The sequence below is a fragment of the Podarcis raffonei genome, chromosome 12 (genome assembly GCF_027172205.1).
Source record: "Podarcis raffonei isolate rPodRaf1 chromosome 12, rPodRaf1.pri, whole genome shotgun sequence".
NCBI classification, from domain to species: domain Eukaryota; kingdom Metazoa; phylum Chordata; class Lepidosauria; order Squamata; family Lacertidae; genus Podarcis; species Podarcis raffonei.
In genome coordinates, this window is record NC_070613.1 from 19570872 (window position 1) to 19597191 (window position 26320).

Below are 26320 nucleotides of genomic sequence, written 5' to 3' on the forward strand. Positions count from 1 at the left end.
TTTCTGTTCTCATCCTGAAGCAAAGTTCTTAACCTGAAGCACTATTTCTGGGTTAGCGGAGTCTGTAACTTGAAGCGTATGTAACCTGAAGCGTATGTAACCTGAGGTACCACTGTAGTCGGTGCATGTTTATATTTATTTTATTTATTTCAAGCTTTTATATACTGCTTAACATGCTCCTGTACCACTAGTGCAAATGCAGCCCCCACAGCCCCCTTCACTCACACAAATGGGCAAACCTTTCTGGACAGATATTCTCTCTGTGAGAAGACAGAAGGCTTGGGTCTCTGGAACTTGAAAGACTACCTTCTTCCGCATGACCCTGCCTCAGAACTAGTATCTTCGTTGCCTCAGTAGTGCCCTGTCTTCAGTGGCGAGTAACCGGGGAAAGGGCCTTCTTAGTGGTGGCACCTGACTTATGACAATGGAGTCTCACTTTTAAGTTCCAGGCGCCAGATCAAGCTGACGTCTTCGTTTTTATTCATCCAGGCATTTTAGTCAGTTTTCTTGCCAAGAGAATGCCCTGATGATTTAATGCCAAATGATTTTATTCCTATGGTACCATATTTTTCGCCCTATAGGACGCACCGTCCCATAAGGCGCACCTAGTTTTTGTTTTTTTGGGGGGGGAAATAAAGGGAAAAAAATTTATTTCCCCCCCAGGCGCGGGGCTGGGGCCGGGGAGGCCCGAGCTTCCCCCGACCCCAGCCCCCAGAACAGGCAACTCTCTGCAAGCCGTGGGAGCCTGGCGCCGGGCTCCCACAGCTTGCGGAGAGCTGCGCGAAGCTCGAAGCCTCAGCGCGCCCAGGCTTCAGCATGCAGGCAACTCTCCGCAAGCCGCGGGAGCCCAGCACCGGGCTCCCGCGCCTTGCGGAGAACTACACGAAGCCTGGAGAGCAAAAGGGGTCGGTGCGCACCGACCCCTCTCACTCTCCAGGCTTCAGTGAAAGCCTGCATTCACCCCATAGGACGCACACACATTTCCCCTTCATTTTTGGAGGGGGAAAAGTGTGTCCTATAGGGTGAAAAATATGGTATTTCACCCTGGTTCTGCAATTCGTATCTTGCCTCTGTTTTCATCTTGCTGTTTGTATTATTATTATTATTACTGAGCCCTTACTATTATTTATTGTTGTTGTGCATTCAATTTAATTTATTATACATCCTTTTGTGTGCTTTATCTTTTAAATCATCCTGCCACCTGCTTTGGAAGCTTGCTTTCAAACTGAAAACCAGGCAGCTGATAAAACAAAACAAAACCAATAGCTGTTCCAATCAAGGCATACTCCAGCTCCAGGTACAAAGCCCAGTCACTGGACTTGGGTGATGAACGCTCACCCTGAGGCTACAGGGAGCAATGGAGGGGAGAGTGGTTAAAAATCTTCTTTGACGTGATGGTGAACCACAATACCCAGGAAGCAGGAAGAGATATTTCACTCCCCCTCCACCTCATTTGCCTGTTGTGCCTTGGGAAAGGAAACAGGCCCCGCTTGCAAGAGAGCAGCCAAGGTGAAGGCCGACACAAACAGAGGCGCTATTTAATTCCTTTTCGCTCCTTGAAGTTCACAGCCGAGTGGGATTGTTCTTCACAGTGAAAGAAGAAGTCCTGGGAAAGGGTGCAAAGGATTGTGCCTCGTCCCGTGAGAAACCCTTCCTTTAATTAGGCAAAAAAAGAGACCTCTGTGGGGGTTGGGTCTCCTCCCCTCTGTGTTCCTCACAGGCACTTTCGATGTGTTTTACCAGTTTGGCAGCAAATCCCTCTTCTTCACATATTATTGCTGAGGGGGTTGCGGTTTGCAGAGCACAGTCTTTCCTCGTGGACAGTTCTGGGTTCAGTTACTTGCATCTCCAGTTACAAAGAAACAGGAAGTGGCTGATGGAAGAGCCCTTTCTTGACCTGAGAGACCTTGGACAGCTGCTGCCAGTCTGAGCAGGAAACACTGGGTTAGATGGCCTGACCCTCTATTTAATTCTTATTCTGTCAGCCAGGCCCACTTCCTGTTGAACTTCCACAAGACTTTTTTTTTTTAATTTCATCAGGCATGTTAAGTTTTCTTACTTGCGTTTTCTTACTTAATCTTGGGTCATTGTGCAAACTGGCATTCCCATCTATCAGCCATGCATAGTGAGTGCCTATGGACTGAGCCCAGTGAGGTAACAAGAGAGATGGCTTAAATACTAAGGGAGAGGGGCACGATGGTGGCCTTCCTCCCGAACCGGGAACCATAAGGAACAGGGAAGAAAGAAATTAACAGGAATCCCAGGGAAGGAATGAGAGTTTGAAGTGTCAGCGCAAGGCCTTGATTTCGCGAATCCAGAAAAAGCCTCAAGCCCATTAAAGGTAACAAGCCACCACAAGGCAAAACGGGATGATAGAGGAGCATTTGCTGATGCTTTCTCTGGCTCATGGCCCAGCTCTGTGTTACTGCAGCAGAGCTGCAACTTGTCAGGTGATCTGGCATAAGGGCCTCGGATTGGCACAAAGGAGTGCCAATCGTGGTACTAGGTGGGTGCTGTCCATCCTTTGGGAGGGTGGCTTCCTTCTCAGCCTCTTCTGCATCAAGATTGGGAGTGGTCACTTTTTCACCCAAGGGCCACATGACCTTCTCGGCAAGCCTCTGGAGGGCCACATGCCAGTAGTGGGAGGGGCTAACAGGAAAAGTTGGTGGAGCAACGTATGTAAATTTGTACCATAGCCTGGTTTTCGACACATGCTACTGTCCTCCATCCAGACAGGCAAGAAGCATTATTGGGGTTCAAGGACATGCAAAACACTCAGGGGGGTGAGGGGGACCAGTGAGGGGTGTGTCCTGGGGAGAGTTCTGAGGGCCAGAGAGAGGGGCCTGGAGGGCCACAAGGGGCCACAGAAAGCTGGCTTATACCGTTGGCCCCTCTTAGTTCAGCTGCTGTCCAGGGTTTCAGGCAAGACACTTTCCCAGCCCTATCTGGGATTGAACAAGGGACTTTTGTGCATGTAAAGCAGATGCTCTCCCTCTGAGCTATGGGGAGGTTCCCCACCACTGGCCAAGAACCTCTAGTCACTCTGCTGGAGGTGAGAACAATAATTACTTCTGCTCCAAATATTTTCTTTCCAAAACCAAAGCCAGGAGGAGTAAAAAAAGAATGCACGATAAACTCCCCATCCTTACCAAGGAAAACAAGAGAAGCGCCCACCCCATATTTCTGGACATGACCTAATAAAGGGCAGTTGGGCTCACAGGGGGCACCTGAAACCTGAATGATGAATAGAGCCTGCTTTTTCATTTGTGCAGATTTCCTTATGGGCATAACTTGAGAGCAATCCAAAACCAGAATGGTCTTTTGTGCATTACACCGCTGCTCTTGTTGCCAAAAATTATTGCAATGACGGAAGAAAGGGTTATGCCCTCCATGGGGTTGCTGCTGCAGCTCCTACCTGGCCCAGCCAGCGCTTGCTCTTGAGGGCACCACATTGAGGAAGGCTGCTCCACTCAAACAGCACCAACCCTTATTGTTGCTGGCATTATGAGATTCTCAGCAAGGGTACCTAAGGGTCTTCCTTCCTTTTTCATGGTAACAATCCTCCCCTCTCCCCAACCAGTATCTCCGATTAGAGATCGCTGTTCTCTCTCCTCTCAAATTTGACTTCAACAATTTGGGTCAAAAGCTGGTTCAGGGATGTGAATCCTGGATCTCAGCCAGCAAGCTTGCCTCTGCCAGCAGAGAAAGAGAGAGGTGGCCACAGAGTGGTATGAGAATTAAGCTTCTGGAAACAAACCTGAAAGCAGCGTCCAAAAATCCAGGGAGCCACTTATGGGGTGGGGTGTCCAACATTGCTGTCCAGATTTTGTTTGTTTGTTTTGTTCAGTTTGTTCAGTTTTTACAAAGCTTACGAGGTTGCGTTCCATCCTTTCCTGGGTCTTCCACAAATTCAACAGGAGATCTGAGAGGCCGTTCCTTCAAAGCGAATTGTTTGTGCAGTTTACCCGGGCAATTAAGAACAAGACTCATCAGTGTGAGTCACACTGAACCTTTATTAAAGACTCCACTCTGGCTCCAGAGTTTATTCTGCGGATCCCTGTCTCAAGGGACTGGCAAACTTGTGTTTGGAACCGGCAAAAAAGAAAGCATCTTATTAGCATCATAGAATGGTGATGCTCAAAGGAAAGGACTCAAAGGTGCTGCTACCGCTGCCCCCTCCTTGCACGAGGGCCTCAGTCACTTGCCTTGAGAGATGGGGAGGAGGCAGACGGTACGTAGGGACAAAGGAAGCTGCCCTGTACTGAATCAGACCACTGGTCCATCTAGCACAGCACTGTCTACACTGATGGGCAGCAACTCTTCAAGCTTCCAAGGAGGGGACAGTCCAAGCCCAGGGTGGAGATGCCGGGAATTGAACCTGGAGCCTCCTGAAAGCAAAGCGGATGCTCTACCACTGAGCTAGGACCTTCCTAGCAGACCTTCCCCAGGCAATGACTCAGCCCCATTTGGGGCAAGCAACAGGATGCTCACCCACCCCTAAATACCTGCCTTTGACATTTGCAAAGAAAGGTGGTCCATAGCAAAATGCATCGTGTGGGACCTAGTGTGGTGTGGTGGTTAGTGTGTCAGACTAGGACCTGGGAGACCTGGGTTAAAATTCTCACTGTGAGACCTTGGGCTAGTCACTATCTCTCAGCCTAACCTACCTCACAAGGTTGTTGTGAAGATAAAATGGAGAAGGGGGAGATGTTTGTGTACACAGCCTTGAGCTCCTTGGAGGAAAGGGGTATAGAAATGCAATATCAATCAATAAATAAATGCTGTGAGTTATTCAGGTCAAAACCTAAGTTTGACTTCAAGACAGCAAAAAGATGCTTTGAAATCATGGTTTGATTGTCACATTCAAGTACATCTGCAGCAACCTAAGCATTAGAAGCAAAGCATGCAGATCAGGTACAAGTTGGGAAACATGTTTTTTGTTTTAATTTCTGGATTCTCAGTCCAAATCTATGGGGAGTGGTAGAATAATCTTTTCTCTCTCTCTCTATCTCCCCCCCCCCCAGACATGCATATCACGAGCGATTAAATGCATGTCTCAGCTCTGATACATTCTTATATAAGCACAAGAAGTAGTGGTTGTCATACAGTCCCTTGTTTGAGAGGATTTTGTCTAGTAACATCTGTGGGGAAGGTATGACGCAAACTGTTCTGTATTTTTCACTTTAATTCTTCTCTTGACCAAAAGTACAGCCAACTTTTTTGTAACGTCAGGTCTGCTAGAGACAAAGGTTAAGGTTTCAGCAGGCCGGACCTGGCTGCCTTTTGCGCTGTCCACATATGTACTGTGTATGGTTCACATCTATTGCATTCTGCTTGTTTGGCAAACATTGCCTCCAGCAACTACTTACAATCTGTTAATCAACACGGCTTTGGAATCTTTTGATGAAGGGCAGCTCAGAAATATTTTACATAAAATAAACAAACCCTCAGTCAAAAAACATTCCATTTCTCCTCAGAGAAGAGCCTGAGCTCATGCTTTTAACTGAAGGATGCGTTACCCTGAGTGGTGGGGCGGAGATTTGAACTGCCATTGTCCCAGCTACAGCACATGCTGCCAAGGGCACAGGTAGAGCTTTCAGGGAGATTTATTAAGGACAGCAACATTTTATTTATTGCATTTCTATCCCACCTTTTATCCAAGGACCTCAAGGTGGCATACATAATTCTCCTCCTCCCCATTTTATCCTCACAACAACCCAGTGAGGGAGTTTAGGCTGAGAGTGCGCGACCAGCCCAAGGTCACCTGGTTAGCCTCATGGCTGACTGGGGTTTTGAACCCTGGTGTGGCGTTTGCCCTCCTAGGGGTGTGACATCATACTGGGTTCATAAGGAAAGGGTTAACTAATGGTAAAATGACTAACCAATGGGGACCCAAGGGGCGGAGTTAATTGTGTATAAGGTTTAAGCACAGAGGGGGTTTTTTGAGTTAGGAGTTAGAGTTGTTGAGAAGACAGTCTGGAGTTAGAAGAGATGGGGAAGATAAGTCTGTGGGTTGGGCTAGTCTGATGTGAGAGAGTGAGAGAATTGTTGTTAAGAGGAGTCAGTCAGTTGCGATAATCAGACAGAAGGTATTAGGAAGGTATAGACTGGTAAAGAAACTAAAGTTAAGATACTGACAGGAATATTATCTGAGAAACCATAAACTTGTTAATGTTTGTAAAATAAACTTGGTTTTTTTTTGTTCACTTTTAACAACTGTCTGGACTCAGCGTTTTACCCGAGAGTAACGGGTTGGTGGCAGCGGGGAAGCGAGCACAGTGGTGGCACAGGGATCAATAGACCGTTAAACGTCCGGGGACCCTGTGTGATCGCCGCACCAGGTCTCTCAGGTCTTAGGGCAACACTCCAAGCACCACACCACACCGACTCTGGGAAATCTGCCTTGCCCTTTAGGAAATTCCCTGTCCCAGTCCTTCTGTGGGCGAGGATGCTCTCCACTTGTGGAAACCAAAGCCTATGTGGGTGACTCAGGAAAGGGAGGAGGACGTTGGGGAATGTGGCAAGAATATGATGGCGGCGGTTCTGCTCAGCGTCCGATATGGATGGATGGAGACCTGTCCCACAACATCTGAAGACTCGACAGGAAAGAAGGAGCAGCCACCCCCTCCATGACAGCTGTGAGCCAGAGCTCTGGAGCAGATGCATTCCAGATGAGCACCACTGTTGATTCATGTGCAGGGCGTGACCACGGCTTGCATTTCAGAGCAAGGCAGCTGACATGGACTCATCGACGTGAACCACCTAGATGCAGGATGCTGGCTGTTTTCTTTCCTTCTCTCTCTCTCTCTCTCTGCTTCCCTCCAGCCTTCTCCTAAGCACCTCTTAAGGGATCCCTTGCTTCCCTTCTGAGTCATAATCTGAAAGCCTAAATCCGTTTTCTTGGAAGGACATCTTATTGACTCCAGTCCATCATTTCCAAGTAAGTGTGCTAGGACAGAACCCTCGAGGCATTTTATGCCATATCAGGGGCCCCCGTTTTAAAAAATTGGGGCCATAAGAAACAGCCTTATACTCAATCAGACCAGTGGTCCATCTAGTACAGTATTGTCTACACTGACTGGCAGCAGCTCTCCAGGATTTCAGGCAGCCCCACCTGAAGACTGAACCTGGGACCTTCTGTGGGTACCTCACTGTGCCGTGGGGCCCTTCCCCACATGAAGCCACTTCCCCCACTCTGGAATCTCAGGTTCCCCATTCTGCCTGCAACAGACTGGGCATAATGCTTGCAACTGGATTCCTTCTCTCTTTTGTACACCGCTGCTCACCAAGGGGTTGGGTGGAAGAGGTTTGTACCTCCCCAGGAATGGACCACCTCACCTACAGCTTGAAGATTCCTTGGTGTAGCCGTCTCTTGTGCCTTTCACCAATGTGGGGACAGACTGAGATTTAACAGGAAACCTGCCCATGGACGAATTTCTGACTATTGTGCAGCTGTAAAAAGAATCCCAACAGGAAAAACAACAATATAGGAAGCCAGGATTCAGAAGCTGCCCTAGATAAAGTCAGATCCTTCGCTCACCTTGCTCAGAGACAGGTGTTTCCTTTCAATACTGGGCAGTATGTTTGAGGCTCTTTGTAAATAATAAGCAACATAGTTGTTATGATTTTAGGGAAGGAAAAGGGAACAGCAGGTCTCTCCATGCCCTCGCACAGGATAGCCTTGCCCAACCTGGTGCCCTCCAGATGTTGTTGGACTACAAGTCCCATCATCCCTGACTTTTGGCCCTGCTGAGCAGGGCTGATGGGATTTGGAGTCCAGCCACACCTGGAGGGCCACACACTTCCCATCCCTAATCTAGCTCAATATTGTCAGCCTTGACCGCCAGTGGCTCTCTACCAGGGATTGAGTGTGGGATCTTCTGCATTTTAAGTAAGTGTTCTTCCACTGAGCTACCCTGAAAACATTGCTGGGGTCTTTGGAAGATGTTTAAATAATTATACAACCTTCCGTAGGCATCTGGAGGCAACTCTGTATTGGGAAGCTTTTAATCTGTGATGTTCTGTTGTGTTTTTGTATATTCTGCTGGAAGCTGCCAATAATAATAATAATAATACCGCCATGTTAAAACACTGGTCCCAGGTATGGGGAAGCTATGGCCAACCAGAAGCTGAACTATAACTCCCATAATCCCTGGCCATTGGCCATCCTTGCTGAGGCTGATGGGAGTTGTAGTTCAGCAACATCTGGAGAGCTAAAGGTTCCCCGCACCTGGGCTATGCTGCCGGCCTGTTAGTGGTTCTCCAGGGTTTCAGGCCTGGAGATACTAGGGTTGCATCTTCCAAATGCAAAACAGATACCCTCGCACTGAGTTACAATCCTTCCCCATATATCCAGGATGAGGAACCTGCGGCTCTCCAAATGTTGCTGGATAACAAACCACACCCACCCAAAATAGTAGCAGCAGAAGCAAGAAGATAAAATAGCAAATATCCAGCTAGGCCAAAATAAAGCCGCGCACTCAAAGCAGCTTTGACCAGTCACAAAAGCTTTCTGAAAAAAACAAAGGTTTCACATGGCAACCACAGGTATACATAACAAATTGCCTTGGCAAAATACCCAGTTTATCTGGCCTAGTACTGTTGACACTGGCTGGCAACAGCTCAGAGAGGGGTCTCTTCCAGACGTACCTAAGAAATGCATGCAGTCTGCATGCAAAGCCTGTGTTCTGCTGCTGGGGCCTTTCCTTGAAATCTGTGTGCTTTAAAACTGCTGTCCAAGAATAAGGAACACAAGGGAGACGAATGGCAGGAAATTACCTTTTGCTGCATGCCACGCCCGAGGTATCCCTTCTGCAGGAACTCTTCCCATGGCTGTTGAGACTGGCACCCCAGGCCTCTGAGAAGGGAAATACCTGCTCCCTCCACCCAGTTCCTGTCCAATTGTGTAATGCTGTGACATGAGGAGAAAAGGAAATTCCTACCCAGTGGCGCTGGCGTTGGCTGTGGGCTCTCAAGTATGAGCAAACTTATCTCTGGCTCCGCTTACTCAAGTAGTATAGCATCAGGTAACAGCAACTTTCCTGCAGATGACTTTGCATGGCCAATGAGCCCTGGGATAGCTCATTCGGAAGAGCACAAGACTCTGGATCTCAGGGTTGTGGGTTCGAGCCCCAGGTTGGGCAAAAAGATCCCTGCATTGCAGGGGGTTGAACTAGATGACAGTACGCTACAATTCTGTGATTCTATGCACGAGCTCCTCTACTCTAGTGTAAGGTATATGTGTTACTGCTTCTGGCTTGCCAGCAAGCAAAGCCTTGCTTTGCCAATTCCCATCCATTCCCAAATAGTGACCTGCCTTCCAGCCTTGAATTATACATTCATGAGGGCAAACGCTAATTGTGAGAAAGGCAGGAGAGTCCCAGTTCGAATTTCAACGACAGCAATGAACTCAGGGGGTGGGCTTGCCCTGAAGCCTGTCTCTCTCACACCATCTGCACTATGGGGACAAGAAAGTGACCCACCTCACAGGGTTGTTGTAAGGACTGAGATTGTACAAGGGAAGTGCTCTGAACAGTCTAAAGCACTATATAAATAAATTCTAACAATGCAAGCCTATGCATATCTAGGCGGAAGTGAGTCCCGTTTAGTTAAATGAGATTTACCCCCAGCAAAGCGTACATAGTATTGCAGCCTCCTCCTTCTTATTTGCTTTCCTCACAAAAGTGACCTGAAACAACTACCAAAAATAGTATAAACGCTGTAACCAATTATGACAAACACATAATTGCCTTTTGGAATATTCGTGACTAGTTTGCTCCCAGGTGGCCCATCTATGGACAAGGTGGGATTTTAATTTAATTTTTTTAAAACAACAACAACACCACTGATTATTTTATAATCAGCCAGTATAAGAAGCTTCTGTTCATCCGTAGCCACAGAATGCTTGCCTGGAGATAACAAGGGCTCATCACTTCCAGGAAATACTGGAGATCAGATCTGATCTGATTTGATTTCTAGAGGAATGAAGTTCCACAGCTGGAGAGTCCTGAATGCAGGTGCCAGGTTAAGATGCTGCTATTTTTGCGGGCATTTTAACAGTAGTGTTGGGAGGCTGCTGCTATATTCTAAACCACGGGAATCCATACTGCTGGGAGGGGAGGGTGCTCTTGTGCTCAGGACCCTGTTTTGGGCTTCAACGCAGGCAACTGGTCGGCCCTTTGTAAAAGAACAGAATGTCACGCTAGATGGGACTTAGGCCTGATGCAGCAGGCTTCTCTTAAATTCTTAATAAATATCTCTCCCACCTTCCCCACTGCTTTTTACTCTGTTTCCTAGCTCCTTTACGGGGTTCCCGTTGCATCCAGTAGATCCAGACCTACCTTCTGCCCACAGTCCCAGCGTGAGCTCCGTGCCCAAGGGATTCACCTTGGTGAGCAGGTAAGCTCTCAGCAGCCCATCTCACTGGGCACCGTGAAGGCAGGACTCGGAATGCAAAGCCATGCTCCTGAACGTTGAGATGCTTGTCAGACGCGAAGCCAGGTGCGGACGCCGTTTGGGTTGACGTCAGCTGGCTGTGCCTGGCAGCGATTTGGAAAGAGGCATTCGGAGAAAGGATTCGGGCGCTGAATTATTGATGCGCATCAATATCCCGAGTAATAGACTCCCCTCTCTCCCCAGCGCTCAGGTTTCATGGGATGCGATTTCCCCAGACTACAGCGCTCTAAAGCTTCGGATCTGGGTTTTTAAGCCACACATGAAAAACCCTGCTCTTAGGGCTCTTTGACAGGGGCAACAGCTAAAAATGCACCAAGGGCAAGCATGTCTGCTTGCATGCCATCTATGAACCATGCCGCCTTCTCACAGGTGCTTGGAAGGTTGCTATAAGCAGGACTTGGAAACAAATGGGGTGGGGGGGGGGAGGGAACTGCCCCAGTGAGGCCTGCAGCCCACTCTGTTAGGAGGATGAAGTCAGTGTCAAAGCTGCCAGCATCCTTATGGCTTCCTGAAGTTAATGAGCCCTGCTTCGCTTTCTGTTGCTGGTTCCCAAATTCCCTTTAACAACACACGGAGGTGGACGTGGAATTAATTGAGTGCTGGGAAAAGGCCTCTCGTAATGCAGAGTTTCAGTTCAGAGCTAGTTTACAGAAATTTGCACAACAGTTTTGCCAGCCAACCTTCACACCCAAATTGCAAGAGAAGAAATGGGGAGGTGGAGAAGGGGGTCTTGAGCTGCAGATCTTGAGAGCTGTGGGAGGAAGGCTCCTCCCCCGCCCACCTCCCACTTGCAGCATAGATGATACTAACCCCGTCAGATGGGCGGAGTACAACTAATGAAAATATTACAAAATTATTATTGTTATTATTATTGCTGCCTGGAGAGGAGAGAATCTGTCAGTTGTGGTTCCTTTCAGTTTCCCAAGCTTCAGTTGAGCTTCCCATATTTCTGCATGAGTATGTGATCTTTTAGAAAAAGATCCCATGGAAATCCCATTTCTCTTAATAGGCACATTTTTGTATGACATTTTTTCTCTCACTCACCAATTTTTTTACAAGTTTCTCTCTCCGATACAATGCATTGTTGTGTGTTCTGCATTTCGGGGCATGCTCACCCAGGGGCAAAAGTGGGTGGAGCAATGAATGTAATTTTTACTTTTGTACTGTGGGCGAGTTTTGTTCAGACAACCCTCTCTGTCTGTCAGGCAAGAGGCGTTTGCAGAAGACCACATCAAAGCCATGCAAAAATTTCGCAAAGCAGGGGCAGTGAGGGGTATAGCCTGGGGAGAATGCCAAGGACTTAACAGAAACATGAGAGGCCGCATTTGTCTCCTGGACCCGAGCGCTGGGCTTAGGGACTTCCACTGTTGACACTTCACACGGTGCCCTGTATCTTCCAGGGATTCTTTAGCTGTGACACGCTTATTTGCAGGGGGTGTAACTAGCTGATCCTCAGGATCCCTTCCAACTCTCTGATTCTATGAAGGATCTTGCAGCAATCAGGGTCAGCCCCTGCGGGCCCCAGCAGGCTTCTCACACCTTGCAAAATGGCTCGAGCGCCGGCTGTGTTAGGAAGCAGCCATTCATTATCTGGCCACCAGGGTCCGCTTTCGCAGTTGAAAAGTCTAGCAGGGAACAGCTGGGAGGGCTTGTGGGTCACCGTGCCAATTGTGGTGGGTTTGTTCTAGTGTCTCGACTCGTGCGCACCAGGTGCGGTCCCGATCGCGTGCCCCGAGCACTGCAGTCGTGCAAAAACAGCCCGAGGCGCGGAGCCCCTCGCTGCCCCTTGGAGACACCGGCTCGTAGGCGATGAGCCGCGGTGCCAACTGGGTCACAAGCGGCGGCGCCGGCAGCTCCCTGAGCGATGCCCACAAGCGAGCACACGGGCTGGATCCGGCCTGCGTCCTCAGCCTCCACGTGGCTTCCTTCCAAGATCCCTTTCATGTTGCTCAATGCGCTGCGAGTTTGACTCCCGCCACGCGCACCGCTTGCGCATTTTTTTCCTAGGGAGGAAACGCGAGGGGTTGCGTGAGATCAGCCTCCTCCTCCTCCTCGCTGGCGTCTCACCAGCGAGCCCGGGCTCTGCTTCCAAAAGGGGCCGGGCTGGCAGTCGCAGATCCGGCCGAGAAGGTCGAGGCCGGGCCCTTAATTGGCCTGAGGCGCCCTCTGCTGGACATCGCTCGGACGCTCAGCCACGCAGCTCATTTCCGCAAGCGGCCGGCCAGCTGGTGACTCTTCCCTAGGAGAGAACCGGGAAAACAACGCGCGTGGCCTGAGGCCTCTTTTGCAGGTACTTTTTATATTTATATCGCATACAGTTCCACATATATATATGTGTGTGTGTGAGAGAGAGAGAGACAGGGACAGAACGTGCTTAGGCAAAGAAAAGTGATGGAAAAAACTTGGTCATTAGAAATATATTTCTTTATACATTTCTTTCCCACAGTTTATATACCAATTAACGCCTTAGTTTCTAAGTGGCATGCCGCAGAGTTAGTCAGATGCAGTAAAGATAAGAGCTCACCCTAAAAGCTGAAAATTTACTTTAAGTGCATTGCTGGAAATAGTACATGGGTAGGCAAACTAAGGCCTGGGGGCGGAATCCGGCCCAATCGCCTTCTAAATCTGGCCCACGGATGGTCCGGGAATCAGCGTGTTTTTACATGAGTAGAATGTGCCCTTTTATTTAAAATGCATCTCTGGGTTATTTGTGGGGCTTGCCTGGTGTTTTCACATGAGTAGAATGCATGCTTTTATTTAAAATGCATCTCTGGGTTATTTGTGGGGCCTGCCTGGTGTTTTTACATGAGTAGAATGTGTCCTTTTATTTAAAATGCATCTCTGGGTTATTTGTGGGGCCTGCCTGGTGTTTTTACAAGAGTAGAATGTGTGCTTTTATTTAAAATGCATCTCTGGGTTATTTGTGGGGCATAGGAATTCGTTCACCCCCCCCCATATAGTCCAACCCCCCACAAGGTCTGAGAGACAGTGGACCGGCCCTCTGCTGAGAAAGTTTGCTGAGCCCTGAAATAGTAAAATATGCAGCCCAGAAGAGGCTGCTGCATATACTTTGTGGTTCTTCTTTACCAGGGACCACAGTCCTGTTTTTTTGCATTCCCATCCTCAAGTAAACCACTTGCTTTATTGTGCCCTGAATTGTGCCTTTAGGGCTATACCTCATCAAAATGCCGTGAGTGCAAGTTGTCCGCCATTGCCATTCTCTGGCAGAATTCACCTTCCTCCCCAGGGCCTTCAGAGGGACAATCTCTGGGTTTGAAGGATGGATCTTTGGAACATAGGAGGCAAATAGAAAGGCCAAGTCAGGAGAACTTTCTGTGTGAGCAATCTGAGCTGGCCATTTATTCATTCAGTTGCATTCCTACCCCACCTTTTTCTCCAAGGAGCTTAAAGTGGTGAATGTGGTTCTTCCTTTCTCCATTTAAACCCCACAACAACCCTGTGAGGTAGGTCAGGCTGAGAGGCAGCGACTGGCCCAAGGTCACCCAGTCAGCTTCATGGCTGCTTTGGGATTTGAACCCTGGTTTCTCAGGTCCTAGTTTCACACTCGGACCACTACACCGCTCTGGTACCACCTTCTTTACTGGAAAACCTCAGGTATAAAACAACTCTTTGCACGTTGCGAATGTGTATCAACCCCCTTTGGCCCGAACATGGAAGAAGGAAAAGGTTTAAGTTGTTTCTTTGAATGCCTTCATTGTCCCCCAAATCAGAAAGGCCAGAATATTACTAAGCCAAATGTGGCAACATGAAGCAAGCCGCTAGGGGAATCTTCTCCAACAAGGTGCCCTTCAGATTACAGTTCCCTTCAACCCAGCCACATGGCCAATGTGTACAAACATGGCATGCAGGAAACCCCAAATCCAATCCCTACTAACCTCAGGTAGGGCAAATAATTTCCCTCTTCATTTTATTGTATTATCTTTTGGAAATCTGCTTTGAGGTTTTTTGTTTTTTTGCAATTAAGTGGCATGTAAATTTTATGAAACAAATAAAAATAAAATGACCCTAATCCAAGGAGCCACTGACAATATAGCCACTGATATGTAAACAATATTGAACTAGGCTGCAGGTGCCCTCCTGATATTGCTAGACGCCAACTCTCATCAGCCACAGCCAGCATGGCCAAAAATCAAGGATGATGGGAATTGTAGTCCAGCAACATCTGGAGGTAACCAGGTTGGTGAAGGCAGCCCTAGTGTGAGGACATGGGGAGCCTGCCTTCCATTTTCCCTCTTCCCCCAACCTTTTCCCTAAGATAGCAATGGGGACCCTTCAGATGTTGTTGGACTAAAACTCCTATCATCCATGACCTTTGGGCGAGTCCCTGGGGGTGATGGGATTCGGATTCCAGCAGGTTTCCCCTCCCTGCCGTATAATCATTATCATAAATGTATCCTTTATGGTTTACAAAGAGCCTCAGACATACTGCGCAGTAATTATATCAGGCTCACAGTCTGAGAAGACAACACCGTGAGGAAAGGAGGAGGAGGACAAGGACGCAAAGGGGAAGAAAAAAGATTATAGCAATTCATCATCTTAACATAAAAAAGGAGAAGGCGAGAAACCAGAGTGCAGGCTTTCCATTGATGAAGTTGTCTGTACTGGGAAGGAGCAGAAGGGTCAAGCACCTGTGTGCTTCACCCATTTGGGGGAGAGCGAGTGAGATTGTTCACATTCTGAGGCCAGACAGAAACATTCGTAGCCAGCAGCATCTCTTGGGTTCCAGATTTCACTGGGAGAGGAAGTGTGTTACTGAATTTGTTAATGTGTGATTGCGACCACATCACAGTGCTCCACTGACCCACAGGTGCTTAACTGGATTCCTGGTATCCATACTCTCCATTGTAAACAGATCACCCCCACCATCAATTTTTTTTCCATTCCAGACTGGGTTTCTGATTGAACACCTGACTAAGCAAGGTGGGTGCACCTGGTGCCATGGCGGTCCCATCACAAGAGGGATGGGGGCCTGTGGGTCTCCAAACGCAGCTGGACTCCAACCCCCATGCGTCCCAGCAGCCAGTATGGCCAATGGTCAGGGATGGTGATCGGAGCTGTTGTCCAGCAACATCTGGCAGGTTCCAGATCCCCCAGCCCTGCACCACAAGGATCATAAACTAACCCTCCAAGAATCATAGAACTGTAGAGTTGGAAGGGACCACAAGGGCCCCCCTGCAATGGATGCAGGTTTAAAGCATCCATGACAGATGGACACCCAACCTCTGCTTAAAATCCCCCAAGGAATGAGAGTCCACAACTTCCCAAGGGAGTCCATTCCACTGTCAAACGGCTCTCACTGTCAGAAAGTTCTTCTGGACTCCTTTCTTGTAACTTGAAGCCATTGGTTCAGGCCCCAACCTCTGGAGAAACGAGCTTGTTCCCTCTTCCATGTGACAGTGCTTTAGATATTTGAAGATGGCCTATCGTATCTCCTCTCAGTCTCCTCTTTTCCAGGCTAAACATGCCCAGCTCCTTCAACTGCTCCTCATAGGGCTTGGTTTCTTCTTCCTTCTTAGCTCTTCTGATGACCTTTCCTCACATTTGGTATCCCATGATGCACTTGGGACCCAAGCAGCAGCCTTCTTAGATACTCAAAAGCAGTGAAGGGTTTTCCAGCAGGTGTTTTAAGCTGACCCTTCAATGCCCAATTTAGCAGCCAGGATCTAGACTGGGCCAGGAAAAGAGTAATGCAGAAAAGGGAGATTTAGTCCAGATATTACTGGAGCAAAACCTCATTTCTTGAATGAATTGCAGAGGGCAGGCCTGACAAAAGACATCTGAGTTAGGAGGTGAAATATCACACAAGCACCCGGTAAATAAAATCAGCCGGATTAATTTCTTCCCTTCTCTTCTCCTGCCCCGGCCCGGCTCTCCCAACATGATGCTCAATTCATCATCAAGCGTACAGCGCACAACGATTTTCCACAGGAATTGAAGCACTTATGATAAAATGTTGCCAGCTCCAGCTACATTATTATAAAAACAACATCTAATTTATGGCATTGGAGTGCCAATGCATTTCTTCACTGTAAGTCACCCCTGCCTAGGATGGGCTATAAAACCGGGAGGCACAATGGCTTTCCTCGCCGCTTGCGATATCGCAGTAATCAACCAGAAATATTTCCCACTGTGGAAATTAGCGCTGATTAAATTCCATAGCCCGATCTAATCACAGCAAAAGGTATTTTGACAAAACAGCACATTTTCGAGGTAGGAATTCAACAGTAGGCTCAACATTTAGGCAACAGAAAATTTTAGGCGGCCTCATATCATCAGCACTTAGACATTTGCTTTGTTCTGCTGAAATGCGCCAGGCGTTTGAAAATGTATGTTACATTAAATGGCAGCTTTTTACTGTGTGCCAGGGTTCAATCCACTTTTCCAAGTTCCATCACCTGGACTGGAGGGTCTCCCATTCCAGCATACTATTGACATTTTTTATTGAGGCCCAGTAAATTGACCACCCAAAGCCAGACTTTTGCCTCTTAACACTCATAATGTCATAGTAGGAGGATGCCGTAACGGTCACTATAATCATGGAGACTAGATTCTCCATATCTACGTAGTTTTGATTCCATTAGGAGAAATGTCCCATTGGTAAAAAGGGCCATTTGACACTGGGGCAGGCTGTCTTGCCTTCACAGAGCCTGAATGCCCCCCTATCAGCAGTGCTGTGGATTCCTGCACTGAAGGTTGGGACAGATGACTGCCAAAGACCCTCCCAACTCTAAAATCCAGTGATTCTGTCTTGTGGGTCTGTTTATTTTAATTAGTTTCTATTAAAGATGTTCTTCCGTTACAAAACAGACAGATAAGTGGAGAAAAGTTCAGGGGGGGGGGAGATGGGGAGGTGTTGTTCTTTCATTCTGTTGCATAGTGTTAGTGTAGGGGTTTGTATCAGCATCCTGTGGATTGGTCCTTTGTTTATGCTGGTTGCAGAAGTGTGGCTGCTTTGCATGTGTATTTGAGGGGGTGGGTTGGTTGTTGGGTCAGATTAGCCATACAGTCATACCTTGGGTTGAAGGAGCTTCAGGATCAATATTTTCGGGTTGTGCTCCACGGCGACCCAGAAGTAATGGAGTGCGTTACTTCCGGGTTTCGCCGCTCGTGCATGCGCAGATGCTCAAAATGATGTCGTGCGCATGTGTGGAAGCGGCGAAACGCAACCCACGCACGCACAGATGTGCAGTTGCGTGTTATGTTTGCTTCAGGATGCGAATGGGGCTCCAGAACAGATCTCGTTCGCATTCAGAGGTACCACTGTATTGATTTATATGCTGTTGCGGGCATAGGTCATTGTCCTGTTGTGCTGTGTTATGTGATAAAGGGAAACCACACTGGGGTGAAGATGGCTTCCTTTGCTTGTCCCCATGCTAATTTGTTTGTTGGTTAACTTTTCTAGTATGGCAGTTTCCCATACATTTTGGTACCACTGGTCTACTGCATGTTCACTCCTGATCTCGCGGGCCTGTTTTGAGGACAATATGGGATAAACCCCCTCCGTACTCCCCTTTTTGAGATCATAATGCAATTGATAATAATGAGGGAATCAGATCCTGTGACTTTTCTCTCAGGTGGTCTCAGCCTGGAGAAGTACACCCAAAAGAGCAAGGGCTCATTAAAGAGACCCAAAAGAAACCAGTCGCAGCCCTGATATCCGCATCCCAATTCCACCCGACTGCATTTTAAGAGGGAATGAGAGAAAGAAAAATGTTTTGGATCCAATTCCCAGCTCCGTTGGCAGGTTGGGGGTGACACGTCGAGTACTTTCACCATTTTATGGCCAGGTTTTGGCAGGAAAGGAGCAGCTAAATTATACCCTTAGGGAAAACAGACAGATTTAACAGCCCATGGTTTCCTGGCGCCCGGCCCAGAGTGCCTTCCCTTAGCTCAGAGGGCATTGCTCTGTCTGCACCATGGCACCAGGCAAAGTAACAGGAGAGCTGGCAATGTCAGCCTGCAAGGTTTGACAGAAGAGACAATAGCACGTCGCTCATGCAGCAGCTCAGATAAGGCTCTGACAAGCCAGGAATATGGGTGTAATTTAGATCAGTGTTCCTGGAAACTGAGTGGTGCTGAAAAATAGTTTTGACATTTCCAAAGAGAGTTGAGCAGACATAAGCACATCACTTAATAGATGAGAGTGTGAAAGGGCCAGAATAGCAGGTGGGAACGGGATATAGCAAAAGGCAATTTAGCAAGGACCTCTCTCCAATATTCTGGTTTGCTGCAAGCCAGCTTTTAATGTGGGGGAATAGGCAAGAACACAACACCCCTCCCCTCCTCATACACAGCCTGAAGTGGTGCACAGCTCTTGAGTTCACCCACTTCATTCATTCTGTGTAATGCTGGGAAGTGGAATCTGTGCCCATCCCATGTGTTTTTGGGTTTCAGTGCCCATTATCCCTGACCCTTGGCCATGTTAACCAGGGCTGATGGGAACTGGAAGTGCAACATCACCTGGAGGAACAGAAGTTCCTCACCCAAAGTGTGAAGTATTGAAATGATTGTGGCAACACCAACATTGCCCTAGCCAACTCTTAGGTTGGTTGACTGGTGTTGCTAAACCAGCTCTAAGAAAAACCAGATGAGATGGTGAGTCTATACCACAGATCTGTCCCTTTCTTCCTCTGCAAAAGAGACTTCCATTTTTCTGCCTCATTTTCAGAACGCTTTAGAATTTGTTTAGACTTTTGATAGCTTACCTTGCAGAAGTGCTAAGAATGGCACCTTTCCCTTTCCTCTCTGCAGCCTCCCTGGCTGCCCACATTTCCTGATCTGAAAAGCAGCCTCAAGGGAGGAGATGCTGCACAATGTCTTTCCCTGACCTTTAATGGAAGCGCAAGGCACCCAGGAGGGCTGCAGAGTGCAGAGAGATGATTTGTAGAATGAAAGGGACCCCACAAATGCTGCTCGGACACCTTGAAAGTAATCATGACAAAAACCCTGCAACCCATGATGGGAATTTCACAAGAAAATGATCTACCTTTGACCATTTTCAATTGCTGTTTCTTTTCTCATTCATTGATAAATAATGGTGTGTGGGTGTGTGCAGGGGGAGAACAGGAGTAACTTTTTGAACTGCACTAATCTGGACTTCTAACTTCAGGTGGTGGTGGGAGCCTCACATGATTGGATGCCCCACTGTGTGTCCACACACACAAACACTGATGGGATCCTGCAGTCATTTGACTGGATTTTGCATTTGAGTTCTGCAAAATACTGTGACCCCCCACCCCCCGCTAATTCCTGCATGGCCTTTTGTAAAACTAAACTAAAAAAGCCAATAGTTTTTCTTCTCTGGGGTCAGGGTATATACTGCATGCCCTATGCACATATGTGATCACTTTTAGTTTATTGGTTTTCAATGAGTCACAACATTCTCTGCCACAGACAAATAGCTCCCTTCACAGAAACCTGGACTTCCTGAAATTGCGGAGCTGTGCTCTTTACATGTGTGAAAAGTGTACCCATTTTGTAGAACATTTTAGACAATTGCAATGTGTTGTATTGTGGATCTGCCTTTGAAAACAAACTGCAGCCAGTCCTGAAGAGGGCGGCAAAAACATTAACTGGGACTGGTATAAGACCATCTTTACACCTCTCCTTTGCAGGCTGCACTGGCTCCCTGCATTTGGATCCAATTTAAAGTGCTGGTTTCAGTCTTGAAAGCCTGAAATGGCTTGTGATCAAGTTACCCAACGGAGCGTCTTCTCCTGTGTGCACCTGCCCAAACCTAAAGATCTTTGGTGGCTCTTTTCTGAGTGGCTCTGCCAAATAAATAGGTTAGGCAGGGCCTTTCTGGTAGTGGCACCCCTGGTAGGGAATGGTTTTTCCAGGGAGGTTTGCTTGCCATCATTTTCATGATCTCTTCTTGTTCTATATAGCACTGCCATGAGAAAAGAACATGAACAAGCCCAAAACTACAGGGGGATGCACAGGTGAGTAATAACAGTATAAATAAGATTATTTACAAAAAGCACCAGCATGGTGTCCAGATTTAATGCAATGGTAAAAGGTAGGCAGTTCTATGCATTATTTATAATAGTATATGGCACTGTGGGTAAAACCTCAGTGCCTAGGACTTGCTGATCGCAAGGTTGGCGGTTCGAATCCCCGCGGCGGGGTGAGCGCCCGTCGTTTTGGTCCCAGCTCTTGCCCACCTAGCAGTTCAAAAGCACCCCCAAGTGCAAGTAGATAAATAGGTACCGCTTTATAGCGGGAAGGTAAACGGCGTTTCTGTGTGCGGCGCTGGTGCAGGCTCGCCAGAGCAGCTTCGTCACGCTGGCCACGTGACCCAGAAGTGTCTCTGGACAGCGCTGGCTCCCGGCCTCTTCAGCGAGATGAGTGCACAACCCTAGAGTCGGACACGACTGGCCAGTACGGGCAGGGGTACCTTTACCTTTTATGTAATAAAACTCCAATGAATTGCATAAATGTGTTCTGGGGTTTCCAATCCACTGGAGGCTTTCAGATTGTGAATTCCCCCCCATATTGCCACATTCCTTACATTCTTACTTTATTACCTTTTGGCACCAGGTGGAAGAACACTGAATTCATCCAGGCTTTTTAAAGAACTTAATGTTTCACAGTCTGGCTCTTTGTTTTTTAAATTCGGTTTTGATTATGTTCATTTTTAGAATCAACCCATTACAGTGTCCATTATTTTATACTTCAGTGTTGTTCTTATAATCTGAACAGTTTAGAAACTTCTGCTATGGGTATCAATATAAAGGAAATAAATAAATTATGAGTCAGTCCTCTCATAGCAAGCAATTACTAGTTTTCATCTAGCATAGGCAGGTCCCCACATAAAGCAGGTTTGCATACAGGACTTGGAACTCAAACTGATGCTCACATATGTCATGGAAGTACAGTATATAATTTGCAGTTGCTTCCTTTTTTTAAAGCTGTGTTTGTTGACATCTCTGCACACTACTTATGCAGAAGTCTTAAGGACTTTGGTTTTGTGGGCTAAGTCACACGTCAGGTTACAACAAGGCCACTCAATTCAGTCTGTTCAATGTGCTTGATTGCATTTGATTTGGTCAGGTTAAGAACAGCATCTGAAGAGATCATCATGTCACTTAGCAACAATGGCTTGAAGATTTTCCTCCTGTAAAGGTAATTGTGAACTGTTAAGTCTACTGAAATGCTTTCCCCGGGTTTACAGGCAGGGAAAACATTGTACTGCATCTCTTTGAAAGACACATAAAAGGGAGGAAATCTTTTGAATATGTTGTGGTAATTCAAAGTGAATAGATAGCTACCTAAAACAGTAACCAGATATGGCTTTGCATCCTTTGTTGAAATCAGAATTTAATTCAGTGCCAGGGGAAAAAACACACCACCACATGATTTCTGAGCAAAAGCCTTGAAACTTACTATATTTTAGCAGGTCTGATATAAGCCAGAGATTACGAAGTCAGCTAAGATCTAGAGCAGTGATCCATGAGCCAAATTATTTTATCTGGCTATCATTTGTCTTACTACAGTTTAATCAAAGTGTGATAATTTTTGTTCTGTTTCACTCATAGGGAAAAGAAGCAATGAGGCTGCATTTCTCAGCAATGCTTGCTATTGTAGGTGAATTCAGGAAAGGAGCTGCTGCCAATCTGCATCTTGAAGGTATATTTCAGTAAGTATATCCATTTCTTCTGTCTCCTCTTTCCTACAAATGGCAACTGTTTATCAACTGGTCCTATACTGATGGACCCATTAGCATGAGTGGTTCAGATGGTTGAAGACCTCAGACTTAATGTCTGGTAATACAGAAAAATATAAAAATGACAATACCTTTATCCAGAGGCTCTGATTATGCAGCACCATTATTTCATGAGCAGGGAACTCAGTGGAGAACCTTGGTTGCTTGTACACAACATTTTATAGGACATTAGATCACAGGAAATACTAATTTTCTGAATAAGAAAATTTCCGCTCTTTGTTCACAGCACAATGCAAATATTTTCTGTGTGTTTTACTGAAATGAGGTATTTTCCGACAGAATCGGTTACGTGGGAGAAGAAGAACAAGTCTGTGTGCATTGCTAAGAGTTTATTCTGAAGCTTTGCTTTGAGTCTTTGTCATAAAAGACAGTTTATCTTTACAACAAGTTATTAGAAACTGAGATGTTCTTTTATTTCTACTATTATAAAAGTAGAGCATAGGAGACTTTTCAGAGCCATCTTCAAAAAGCAGACCGATCTTTTTTGTATATAAACTGTACACAGAAAAAAAACAAGGCACTATACATTTTTGGGATAACAAAGTATATCAAAGTTGGATTTGGAGAGTTTCTCAAGAAACTCGTGTGATGACGCTTTGTTCAGTTTAGCACCTGAAGCAGCATTGAGACCAATTTGTTGCCTATTAAAAAGAGAAACCATTCAGAAATAGAGGGGTGGGAAGACACAAAGAGAGAGTAAAAACATAATTGGTAGTTTAACTAATTCAGACCAAGCAACTGCGCCGCCGAGCTACTTTTCTGAAAGTCCTTCTTGACTGAAGTCTTGAAAGTGAGTAATACACATTGCATTGTTAAATACATCCTTGTCCTATGTGTTTTATATAAATATAAATTCTTTTTGAAAATCCACAGCTTTAAACAAAATAACACTTTACAAAGAGAACGTCTTCAAAACCCAAATGGCAAGTAGTGTAGCGCAGCTAAAAAGATCCGCCATTGCTGCTGCAGCAGCAGCCTGAGAAACTGCTGCTAAAGTACAAGGGAGAACACAATTCATCAGCTGTCAAATTGCCTTACCTCCCCAAACAAAAGAGCCTGCAAAAGAGTTCTCTCCCACATTTACAATATGACGTGATTTAAGAAGAGGCAGTAATCTACAGCCTTCCGGCGGTATCTTGTTGGCTTGGTGAAAGGGGGGTGGGGTGGGGGTGAGCACAAGTTGGCCACGCTGCTGCTCTTTGTCCACGAGGTGCTGAAAATGACAAAAGATCCCACTCCAGCTTTAGCCCTTAACTGCAACATGGCCAGGTTACTTAGAAGAGTCCTTTTGCCTTTTTGAGGTTCACCTGTTTCCAGGAAGGCAGTGTGTTGTATTCCTCTCTTGTCATCTGCAATCCAGCCTGCATTAAAAGGATTGTTGAAGGGTAAGCATTAAGAAGTGTAAAAAAGAAGAAGAATAGCAATGTAAAGAGTAGTTATAGAGATCTGTGAGATGTGTATTCCCATTTACCTCAAAATCTTCATCTGAAAGGTAGATTTCAAGATTTAGTGGATCCACTCCCTCTGGGAGGGGCCTTGCTAAAAGTTCGGCCAATGGGTACAGCTTCTTGCATAGTTTGGCCAACACATCTTCCACAAGGATTATCTGGTTAGAAGCTTCAGCGTCCTAGAGGGGAGGAAAAGATTTAGAAATTTCAAGTGGTTCAGAAAGAGATAAGCAGCCAAATGTTCTCTACGGAGAAGTCAGGTGATAAACAAATTCCCCCCACACCGGCTCTTCAATCTGAAAGGAATTATGTTTGTATATACTTAGAATAACAACCTCATTTCCTATGGCTTGGCATTAAATGAAGAAACCAGGGCAAGCTTTGGGCTTGCATACAGTCTCCCTCCCTCCTTGCCTTCCATGGTGGCTGGAAGTCAAGTGGCCAAGACACTTTTTGATTCCTTTTTCAATTAACTACTGTATTTACTTGAGCCTAATGCGCCATCAAAACTAATGTGCACCACAATTTTTCAGAACCTTGAAACAAATAAAAAAAGTATTTGCTGGCAAATGTAAATGTGCCATCGAATCTAATGCGCACCTTAAATCCCGCAACATAATTTGACCAAAAAAGGTGAGCATTAGATTCGAGTAAACACAGTAGTTTAGCAATATTGTTTTTATTTTTCATGCCACGGTCAGTGGATGGGTGGTGCCAGAAGCAGAAGTGGGTGGAGAAGCAAATGTTAGTTTACTCGCACTTTGTAGTCACAATAGAGCCACTGTTTCATCTGAAAAAGCAGGTCTGTGAAATGTACATTTTACCCAAGGAGCTTTGTTTACTTCTTTTACAGATATGGCAGCCGATTTAGAACGAACCAGCCAAAAGAGGTGGCTCTCTTGAGGGAAGGTTCTTAATTACCAAGAAAGTCCCCACATTGCCACTTCAAGTTTTGTGTAAGGCTTTGCATTTCAGACAAAAATGATGTGCTCTGTTTTGGAAAGGAAGCTCCAACCGTTGCAAGCCTTGGCAGGTTTTCTGAGTGAGATAAGGAATACCCAGGCCTCTGTTACTCAATCAGCTCAGCAAAAACAAATATTTTAGCCAGACCTCTCAGTTCTTCGGACATAAAACATCTCCTTGCATCCTGGAAGCTTTATGAGTAGATGATAAAATCTCAGTCAAAATCCACCCACGCTGGTTCTTCTCCCCCCTCAAATGCTTGAAGCTGCCTCTCCATGGTAATCCCCTGGCTTTCGCTGCTTCCCAGAACACCACCACAGCCACATTGCCAACAGCGCAGTGGAAAACGGAGAAAGATAATGAGAAAGGTTGATTTACCATTTCTGTGATCTCCGCAATGTCCTCTCTGTGTTCCCAGCTTGGAAACATATTGGTGAAGGTCAGAGGTTCGAGACCAGCGTGAATTAGGTAAGATTTCGGAGGTTTCTTCACATTTTTTCCTATACATAAAAAGAAATCAAAATAAATATAGAATATAATATAGAATACCTTGCCACCTTCTTCTAGACTTTTGTGAATTTTCCACTTATCTGGGGGAAAAAAAAGCTTTGTGTTGTAAACCTTTCAAACAAAGTGTCCAGATTACCCAGGACCATGTTTTAAGGCTCTCCTTAGCTCATAGGAACCTGTCTCAGTCTTATGTCTTTCATGGATATTCCTTTTGTGGGCCCTAGCGATGAGGCCTTCTCAATTGCAGAATTCCATCCTTAGGTGCAAAGTTGGTGCGGCAGAAAACCTGGGCATTCCAGAAGGATGCTGGCCTGCAACTCCCACCCCTGCACTTGGGAGATCCTTCTCACTGCTTTTAGATGGGTTCTGAAAACCTTTTTATTGCACAGGGTGGTGGCTTTTTTGGTCTTCGATATATTCTGTTTTAATGAAAAGTGCATTTATTCTGGTCTTAGCAGAGTGTAAATTTCACCTGCTATATTACCACTAATCCTTTATATATGTGTGCATGTGTGTTTACAAACACCCACACAATTAATGTTGCAATTTTTTTAAGTTAATTGAATTAAGTTGCTATGTTGAAAAACAGAACATAAACAAACTGAAATAAATCAATAAAAGCAGTTGCCTTTTATAACAAGACAGAACACTAGTTGACTGATCCCAGTATTTCCTACTTGGAATGGCTGAGGCCTTTCCTAACCTTGCTAAGAGAGGCTTAACCATAGTTTGCTTCAGACAACTTGGTCTGAAAGCATATGATGCAGTAGGCTTGCTGGAGCTACACAGGCCTGGGTCTACTTGTGCCCAGAATTGAGACCTCTTGATTCTACCCTCAAGTGCTTGAGGAAGGAAAATGGATGTTACTGCCAAGACAAATGGGTTTTTTCCAACTAAGTTCTATTAACCAGACCTTTTGAAATTAATGGATCTCAGTTACCCATACCCATTAATTCTAATGAGTCTACACTGGGTACAGCCCAATGATTTTTATCCATTGCATATAGCTGCAGATAATAGCTGCAAATATTCGGTGTGGATGCCTGACCTCAACACAGCATAGGAAAAGCTATCTGCAGAAACTAGTGGCAACAATATCACTTAAACTGACTATGATGGATTGTTGGAGAAGTCCATGTATTATCACAGCCTCTCTCCTACAAATTTCCCAGCATATAAGCATCAGACCCACATGCTG

General features: G+C 46.2%; 1 protein-coding gene and 1 long non-coding RNA gene across 14 annotated transcripts in view; one reads left to right on the plus strand and one right to left on the minus strand.

Annotated features, from left to right (window-relative positions):
- The window catches only part of LOC128398262 (uncharacterized), a 33829-nt gene extending 8833 nt beyond the window's left edge, over positions 1-24996 (plus strand). The window contains exons 2-6 of the long non-coding RNA XR_008327080.1: positions 10297-10398; positions 12463-12745; positions 20364-20417; positions 22014-22114; positions 24503-24996. This is a non-coding gene — a long non-coding RNA (uncharacterized LOC128398262). The remainder of the gene's footprint in view (positions 1-10296; positions 10399-12462; positions 12746-20363; positions 20418-22013; positions 22115-24502) is intronic.
- Positions 22516-26320, minus strand: part of SVIL (supervillin) — a 99172-nt gene continuing 95367 nt past the window's right edge. For all 13 annotated transcript variants that reach the window (XM_053359095.1, XM_053359091.1, XM_053359098.1 and 10 more), the window contains 3 exons: positions 24991-25112; positions 23673-23828; positions 22516-23562 (listed from right to left, as the gene is read on the minus strand). In XM_053359095.1, coding sequence (XP_053215070.1) covers positions 23476-23562; positions 23673-23828; positions 24991-25112 — 365 coding nt within the window. In that variant the 3' untranslated portion in view covers positions 22516-23475. The remainder of the gene's footprint in view (positions 23563-23672; positions 23829-24990; positions 25113-26320) is intronic.